The 9,092-nt window shown below is 47.2% G+C and overlaps 1 protein-coding gene across 2 annotated transcripts in view; it reads left to right on the plus strand.

Annotated features, from left to right (window-relative positions):
- The first annotated feature begins 5 nt into the window (after nt 1–5).
- Nucleotides 6–9,092, plus strand: part of LOC308412492 (uncharacterized protein) — an 11,845-nt gene continuing 2,758 nt past the window's right edge. Inside the window, exons 1-13 of one of the 2 annotated variants that reach the window (XM_080906895.1) lie at nt 6–3,396; nt 4,091–4,145; nt 4,818–4,911; nt 6,496–6,567; nt 6,725–6,820; nt 6,907–7,127; nt 7,199–7,358; nt 7,438–7,593; nt 7,675–7,803; nt 8,038–8,142; nt 8,280–8,407; nt 8,494–8,587; nt 8,667–8,756. In XM_080906895.1, the coding sequence (XP_080763021.1) occupies nt 4,120–4,145; nt 4,818–4,911; nt 6,496–6,567; nt 6,725–6,820; nt 6,907–7,127; nt 7,199–7,358; nt 7,438–7,593; nt 7,675–7,803; nt 8,038–8,142; nt 8,280–8,407; nt 8,494–8,587; nt 8,667–8,756 (1,371 nt within the window). In that variant the 5' untranslated portion in view covers nt 6–3,396; nt 4,091–4,119. The remainder of the gene's footprint in view (nt 3,397–4,090; nt 4,146–4,817; nt 4,912–6,495; nt 6,568–6,724; nt 6,821–6,906; nt 7,128–7,198; nt 7,359–7,437; nt 7,594–7,674; nt 7,804–8,037; nt 8,143–8,279; nt 8,408–8,493; nt 8,588–8,666; nt 8,757–9,092) is intronic. The other variant, XM_080906896.1, reaches the window with a different exon arrangement.

Consider the following 9,092-nt stretch of genomic DNA (forward strand, 5'->3'; position numbering starts at 1 on the left):
CTTACATATTAGCAACTTTCATACATAGTAAAAAGAAAATATAAAGATGGGGTCACATAATTTAACAGATTATTAACTCACTAAATCAAAATCTTCCACAAAGGAAACAAAAAAGCAGCCTTTTTCTTTTTAACTAAGGTCAAAGATTTAACCAACAGGTTTAAATCGTTTTTCCAGTAAGCTAGTGTTGGTTTGGTCTTTAAAAAACGACATTTATGTATAAACTGCTTGCACAGGACTAATAACACATTAACACCATAATTAGCTTTCTTTTCTTTCAAAAACACTCCAAACATTATCATATTTAAGGTAAATGGGGTAATTTGAATCCCACTGGATAAAGCCAGGTATGAAAATCCAACCAAAATATTTGTATAAAATTGCACCAAAAGAATAGATGGTCCAAATCCTCCTCTTCTGTTTCACAAAATACACAATTACCCGTTTCTATTTTGAATCTAGCACCAAGTCTATTTGTCGGGTAAATTTTATTCAAGATTTTAAATTGGACTTCTTTCCCTTTAGGAGGGATAGGGAAGGCGATATAATCAGTTCTTATTCTTTCGATTTCTTCCCTTTGGAAATCTTTTAATATGTAATTACGTCTAAGTAAATTTGGAGAATAAAGACTCCTTAGTGAAGATCTAAGAAACTTATTATTGCATTTAACATCACAAAATCGAATACCATCTATATATAATTGCCTTAACTTGGGGGAGATGTCAGAATATATTATATCATTTACAACTATGTTTTTAAGTGACAATGGAATGGATTTTATAACCCGATTAAATTAACTTTTAGAACATTGGATATTAAACTTTTGGCAAAAATCTTGATGTCCTAGAACATGTCCTTCCTCATCTACAAAATGGGCAATTGCCCAAACACCTTTTGATAACCAATCTTGAATAAAAATAGATTTTCTGTTCATCAGTATATATCTATTGTTCCAAATTGGGCTACCATTTTCTGAACGCTGTAAACGGAAAAAGTCGTTTTTAAACTACATAAACAAGAATAAAACCTCCGTTGCTGCCATCACGGATGTGCTGAAGCATGTGAATGACCTCAGAGTGTCGCTAGCAGCAACTATCTTTAGTTCAATCGGACTCAGTTTTGTTGAATTGTTGTCATTATACAAAGAGACACAACAAAAGAACCAGCAGGGGTTTGTGTAATGATAGTCGCTATTAAAGAAGCTACCCACAGGGGGCGCCCAGGAATGTAAACGGGAGGTCTGGAAAATAAACAGCTAGCTGTAGCTAGCACAAGGAGCAGTTTTTGATGTTTTATTCTTAGATGAATAAGAACTTCACAGTTTGTGAATCTGAAAAGCTACTTCAGATATTCAGACCTAGCCAAAGACACCTCAGACACAGATTTACAGTCCCGGGAAAGCAAAATACACCTGTGGGGTCAAAGGTGAAGTTAGGCTCAGGGTGGATATGCCTTTATCAGACTCCCTGGGTGTGTCCCAATTCAGGGTCTGCACGCTTGAAGTACGCGCACTACGCATATACATAAATGTAAATTTCAAAACCCCCAACCCCATCATTTAATTTGTTTTTGATTGAAATTCAATATTACTTAAACTCTCTTAAATTAACTTCCAATGAAAAAGGTTTATCATTGATTGAAATTCATTCAGAAATGTTTAAGGAATGAGCTGTCACAACTTTCAAGTACAAAGTTGTTATGAAGTCTGTCACATTCCCCCTTTTTTCTTTTTTATCCTGTATTTATTTATCCTTCTTATTTCATTGTGCTGTATATTGTTACTCTTATTTTCCTTGTATGTCTACTGTACAAACTGAACTGGAATGACTGACTGTTCGCTTTATGATTTCAATAAAGTTTGGGGGGAAAAATAAAAAAACCTCTTCGGCTGCTCCCTTCTGCCGTATTTTGCGGCAAAATTCTCCACACCCACCGCCGCGCTATGAATTGTGGGATATATGGGACCACGAAGCGTGCACCGGACCACGCTTGATATTTGGGGAAATCGACGGCGCATCTGAAGCACACTTCGAATTGGGATCGCGTGGCGGTGACGTAACCGCACTCAAAATGTGTACTTCAAGCGTGCGGTCTCAGGGACACAGCCCTTGTAATCTCTCAGGTGTCAGGTGAAAGTTTCTGTCTCTAATGAAGGATCGTCTTGTTGCTGTTAGGCTACGTTCACACTGCAGGCGAAAGCGCATCAAATCCGATTTTTTTGACCCTATGCGACCCATATCCGATCCTGGTGTGACAGTGTGAACGGCGCAAATCCGATATTTTCAAATCCGATCTGGGTCACTTTCGTATGTGGTACTGAATCCGATACATATCCGATGTTTCAGAAAGCGACTGCTGTTTGAACGGTCAAGTCGCATTAAATCCGCCTTTTACGTCACCGACACAAGACTGAAGCCAATTATCAGCGCCCGAGAAGACATCGCGAACGCTTCCTGGCCATCCAGTGTGGATGTCAGTGAAACTGTTGGGAAGACAACGTAAACATTTTATTTGTACTGTATAATCTGCAGATTCTGACAGAAATCTGCAGCTATCCTTTGAAGCACCGCTCCTCTCTTAAACAGCAATAAGGATCATTATTAGGTTATTTACATTATTATGTAAATAACAAAATAACTTAAAGCAAAAATTGGGAAACGTGAAGTCCGAAGTCTTTATATTAAGGGCCATCAGTCAAACAATACTGTTGCTCTGGGTCTAAACAGAGCGCGTTGTGTGTGACATCTTCTTTTGCGCATGCGGGCGCTTGAGCGTTCACACTAGAGCGCGTTTGCTGTCGCATTTTATTTGTAGTGTGAACGAGCTGACAAAAAAATCGGAATTGAGCATTAAGACCTGCAGTGTGAACGTAGCCTTAGAGATGTAACTTGCCACTACTGAGCTGTCATCTTCACCTTTAATGACATCCAGCATCCACCTGTAGAGAGGCGTGGTCAGAGTGAAGATGGGTGTTTTTATAGCATCATGTAAAAAAAACAAACCTTGAACAGTCAGCGGGACAACAAAACAAAAGAAACCAGATTACATTTCAAAATGAGTTAGATTCAGTTTGGAGATTTCACTTCTTTGGTAATATTATTTAAATTTCAGCTTGTTGTTATCATGCTGATTGTTGTAATTCTGACTGTATCCGTACAAGAAAATAATAAAACAGACGGATCACAGAGAAAACAAAAAAACCAGCAAAAATAAATACGTGAAATGAAGAAAAAGGACAACAAAATAAAATTAAAAATGAATGCATTTGCATGCAGGAGAGAGGAACAAGGGGTACATTAAAAAAAATTAAACCGCGATATTACGTCATCGAGGCCTCCCCAATCACAGAACGAGACTTCCAGTACTCTCACGTGATTCTCCTTCCAATTGTTGCCGGTAAGTTAACAGAAAAACGTTTTGTTTTGTTTTTTTTGACTAGTTAAAGGGAAAACCGTCTCAGACTGGACCGCTGCTGTACGGGACAGAGGGCCCAGAGAGGCACCGAGTTAAAGTTAAAGTTTCTCTGACACTTTAACGCGGTTTGAAGTCTCCATCCCGCGGCTCTCGGGTTAGCCCATTGCTAACGCTACTAGCCTAACCGCCACCAACGGCCAGCCCCGTGAGGCTTTTACTTTGAAAGAGTCTAATTTTAAATGAATTTTAATTAAAATCTGCTAATTCAAGTCTGCGGAAATCTGTGGGAGAGAGCTCTGAATCATTTAAGGGAACAGTCAACAGGCAGCGCTGAAAGCGTTTGAACACATCAGTCTGCAGGTATTCAAAGGAAAACCATCAAACTACAGTCTCTTTTTAATTTAATCAAAAAAAGACATTGACATTAAAAAAAGAAAAAGACAGAAAAGTGAACACCGAGAAGAATCGAGTCTGATTCAGTTTATTAGAATTAATGAAGTTCACAAATATTAAAGACTGAATACTGAGGTGGAGATTTACTAGCATTAACTTGTCTTTTGTTACTGTATCTGAAATGAAACTGTGTGTGTGTGTGTGTGTGTGTGTGTGTGCGTGTGTGTGTGCGTGTGTGTGCGTGCGTGTGTGTGTGTGTGTGTGTGTGTGCGCGCGCGCGCAGGTCTTCGTGTTTCCCTCTGAGCAGCAGAGATGAGCAACAGGAGCAGCAGGTGCTGGTGAGAGTACACACACACACACACACACTGGCTGTTTCCACAGATTCAGTTATCGATCGTCCCATCGAACGATCGATAACTGAACAGCACTCCTGTGTTGCCTGTAGGGGGCAGACCTGGTTCTGCTCCTGCAGGGTCAGGTCAGAGAATCAGACTCCTCTGACCTCTGACCTCTGCCACGTTAGCTGACGTCACTCTTCTTCATCACTCTGGTGCTCAGTTTAAGCCTCGGCAGCTCCTCTTCATCCCTAAGCTGCTGCCCTGTGATTGGCTTTCTATATTTGCGCTGAGGAGCAGTTGAGCAGGTGTACTTGATAACGTGTCCTGGCGAGCATGCGCAGATTTCGTGTCTGTGTCTGATGTGATGTCACCGTGATGCGTTTTATCGGCTTGACGCTTCCAGGACCCGCCCCCTTCATCGGCCACAGTGCGTTCTGTCCCCACTGGCGTCTGACCTCACCTATTTAAAACACTTCCTGTGTCCAGTGGGCTCTTGCACGTCACCTGACATTGCAGCTGCTTTTATTTTGGTACATTTGTCATTGTCTCTCCCCAGTTCCCACCAGCAGGGGGCAGCAGGTCACACTGTAGAGAAGTTTACTGATTTTAATTCACTTGAAGTGTTATGCAGAGAGCTGCGTGCTGATTGGCTGCATGTGTGTTCTGTGTCAGTATGAAGGGTCGTTCCAGCTGTTGGGCACGTAACGGCCCGGGGGGTCGATTCTCCAGAGCCGCTCTACAGAAGCCTACCTGGACAAAAGACGAGGTAACACACGATGCAACACTCTGTGCACATCCTGTGTTCTTTCACAGTAAAAGCCCTCCAGCTGCACACTTTTATTATGAAGGCACAGGAATCTAAAGCTCTGAGTCAAACTGGGGGACGTACTCCAGGAAACAGGGTTAGCTAACAACTCTAAGATGAAGTGGTGGGTGTTACCATGGTAACAGACTGTGTGACCTAAGCTGCTCGCTGTTGTCTCGGACTCCTCATCGCATCTGGATCTACAACCAAAGGGTGGAGAGTCCCGGGTACGTGGGGCTCTCCACCCTCTTGGTGAATGTCAGGCACCAGCCTAAGCAGAGAAGCTAGACAAAATGAAATGGTCATAAACCGCACCTTTCTTATAAAAACCGACTGGAGGGCAGATCCAGTCTGTTGCTACGGGCAACTGATAACCATCAGTAAACTGTGCCTGTACCAAAATCGATCAAATGTTTTGTCCCGTTAAAGACGATCATGACGGTCAGCACTGACACGCCGTCATGTGATTAAAGTGGAGGCTCTGCTCTTTATTTACCCGTTGCCACGGTGAAGCTTCTCTGCTCGCGCTCACAGCTGACTCGGGGTTTGATGTCCCGCTTCCGCGTGTTTGACTTGTCCTGGTGTAAATCCAGCTTTAACCTCACACGCGTGTTAGCGGGTGAGCTGTGAAAGCTCGGGCTTTGGTCATTGTTTATCAAACGCAACGGTGCAGCCGATTGGCTCAGACCGACGTCGCACACTTTGACTGAGCATGCTCGGACGTAGGGCAAGGCGATATGGCCAAAAATATTTATCACGATATACATTTGAAAATTTGCGATAACGATATAATTGACACGAGACAAAATGCTTTACAACTCCACAAGTTTATTAGTGAAAAACCCATCAATGTATTTTCACTTCAACAAGCAGCTGTTTTTTATGTGCATTAAAATAAATATAAACATGTAACAGTGCAAATGCAAATTCGTGCTGACAGTTTAACTAAAAGGCATTTCAGTGGAAACTGGCCGACGTATCCTCAGCATAACCATGTATAACATCCACAAAACTTAAAAAGAGGTTAAACACACACAATACGGTAACATTATGTTAAAGCACAGTACGTATCACTCCGCGAGGCTCCGCCTACGATAGCCGTAATGCTCCCACAATCCATCAAGCAGTGCGGCTTCGTAGCTTAGCAAAGTCGTACTGAAACATTTTCGAGCGCCGTGCACATAAAATCGTTTCGAGGTCAGTAAACACAACCAGAGTTCATACATGAGGCACACGGGATTATAAGGGGCTCTGTCGACTTTCAGACAAATCAAAGGATTGATTTTAAGTGCGCCGTATTTTCCAAACAACACGGTAATAACGACGGCCCGCTCGTTTCATTCAACGATCCGCTTTCGCTCTTCTCATTCTGCGTCGCCGCCGTGTGCGTATGAAAACAAAGGCACTGCGCATGCGCGTTTTACCCATATTCTGCCGCCATCTTTCATTTTCCTATCGTTGCCCGACATTACACCGGTGTTACTGTGAACAGTATGATATGGCCCAGTGTGGAGGCGTTACCGAGCTACTGCTCTCCCTCCTCAGGACGAGAAGCTGCAGCGGCTGGTGAACGACCTCGGAGCAAACTGCTGGTCTTCAGTTTCCCTTCATTTCAGAGTGAGTAGTTTGATTTCAGGGTCACTCCGGTTAAACGACCTGTGACCACAGCCATGACCGGGGTGAGAGAGTAGTTCACAGACCGTTACAGTGAAGGTGAGGAAGCGCCTCGTGGCTCTGCAGTTTGAACATACGCCACCTTCTGTGTCTGCCTCAGGGTCAAAGGTCACCAGTGGAGTGTCAGCGGCGGTGGCATCAGATAAAGAATCCAGACCTGGTCAAAGGTCCGTGGACGAAGGAGGAGGATCACAGGGTGAGGACCGTCACATGAGCCCCCCTTAGAGTCAGACCCTCGTCGCATCCGTCATCGCTCATGCTCCGATGTCACTTCCTGTGCAGGTCAGAGAGCTGGTGCAGAAGTACGGCGTGAAACGCTGGTCGCTGGTCGCCAAACACCTGCACACCCGGAATGGGAAGCAGTGCCGCGAGCGCTGGCACAACCACCTAAACCCGACAGTGAAGAAGAGCAGCTGGACGCTGGACGAGGACCGCGTCATCTGCCAGGCGCACAGGCTGCTGGGAAACCGCTGGGCCGACATCTCCAAGCTGCTGCCCGGCAGGCACGGGAACCGGTGGGGGCGGGTGGGCGGTGCTCGTGTGTGGTTACCCGCTGACCTCTCTGTGTTCTCAGGACGGACAACTCCATCAAGAACCACTGGAACTCCACCCTGAAGAGAAAAGTGGAGAAGGAGGGATACCTGCAGGTCCTGCGCCTCCACAGCTCCTACGTCGCCTCCACCTCGGCACCGGCATCCAAGAGCTGCGGCCTCCCCTGCAGCATCCCTGCAAAGGTCACCACCTGCCTGGCACTGTCTGTGAGGTCAGAGGTCAGTGGCGTGCTGGTAGTAATGCTGACATGTCGTCCTGCAGGCTGACAGTCTCTCTACCTCAAAGGACGAGTCCAGCTGCGCCTCCGGCAGTCAAAGCGTGTGCATGCGCCACGGGAGCTCCGCCCCTCTGTGCTCCTCCTCCCCCAGATCTCTGAGCACGAGCAGACCGGTAGCGTCCGTGGACCTGATGGAGGCGGTAACCGTCTGACTGTCAGACTCGCTGACGGCTCGCTGTTCTCACCTCTGCTCCACCTCTAACCTGACTTTTTAATCGTAGAGCCTGGAGACATGGAGCCACGACTCAAAGGAAGTGACATCATCCCTGAAACAGCCCCCAGCACTGCTGCCCATCTGCCCGCACAGAAACGACGGCCACCTCTCCGCCATGGGCCTGAAGGAGAGCAGCGTAAGAGCGAACACCTGCTGACCTCACAGTGAAGAAGGCGGGGTTTAGTTTAGAATCAAATATTAACAGAAAGCAGAATCGGCAGCAGTCGGCAGCACGAGCTAACGCCTGGCAGGTGTAACCGTGCCGCTCGGCGCCCTCGCTGACCTTGGCGTAGCAGCTGAACTTCAGCTGCGGGTCGAGCCGGCAGAGGGCGGCGTGCCGCTTTAGGTGAAAGCCGGTGTTTGTGTGCAGGTTGCAGGTATGAAAGAGCAGGAGCTGGACGGCGAGGACGACTGCTCATCGCCCTCGTGGAGCAGAAGCAGCCAGATGGGAGCTCTGAACTTCTCTCCCTCAGAAGTGAGTCGAGCGGGCGTGTGCAGAGAGGGCGTGGGCGGAGCGGGCGTGTGCGGAGCGGGCATGTGCAGAGTGGGCGGAGCGGGCATGTACGGAGAGGGCGTGTTCGCTCTCCAGCTCTGATGTCTTCTCTCGTTTAGTTCTTCAGTCTGTGCGCTGCTGACAAGCTGAAGCTGCAGTGTCCACCTCTCACCTCCACCCCCGTCTGCGCCCTCCAACACCCCGTCCATCAGGAGGAGGCCTGCCCACAGTGCAGCTCCAGCACGCAGTACGCCCACCACCTCACTCGCTCTGAGCACGCCACAGTTCAATGTCAGTATTGATGAGTGAACTGAGGCGGGCTGCTGTGTTCAGGACGCCCCCAGAGATCCGAGAGAAGGTCAGAGTGTCGCTGACATCTGCTCCTCAAACACCCACTCCTCTGAAGATCAGTGCGAGCCCGGGCGAGGTGAGCCGTGCTCAGTATGAATCATCAGGCTCAGTAATCAGCACGTAGTCGATAATCAGCTGCCGTCCGTGTCCCTCAGGTCTCCGTGTCTTCCAGTCTGACGATGACTCTGATGTGGGAGGACCGGAGCGTGGATCCTGACAGTCAGCAGTCGGGCAGCAGCTCCGAGGTCAGATGCTCCTCACTAACATGTCGTGCTGTGGACAGGTTAAAGGTCACTCAGGGAACAGGGAGACATCGGCGGTCAAATCGCCGCTCTGACTGTGCTAACTGCGTGAACATGGGATCACCGAGGGCGACCTCGCACACGATGTCACTTCGGTCGCTTTCTTGATGGAGTTGTCACTTCCTTTGCAAGCTCCTTTGACTTCGGTCGCTGTGGCATGCCGGGTTGCCTAGCAACGCCATTGTTTAAATCCGTTTTAATCTGCTGCGCTAACATGATGCTCGTGACACAGACGCACACACAGCAGGCTGTGGTTACGCCGCAGGGCTGCACGGGTCT

This window comes from Rhamphochromis sp. 'chilingali' (genome assembly GCF_963969265.1).
Source record: "Rhamphochromis sp. 'chilingali' genome assembly, chromosome: 16".
NCBI lineage: Eukaryota > Metazoa > Chordata > Actinopteri > Cichliformes > Cichlidae > Rhamphochromis > Rhamphochromis sp. 'chilingali'.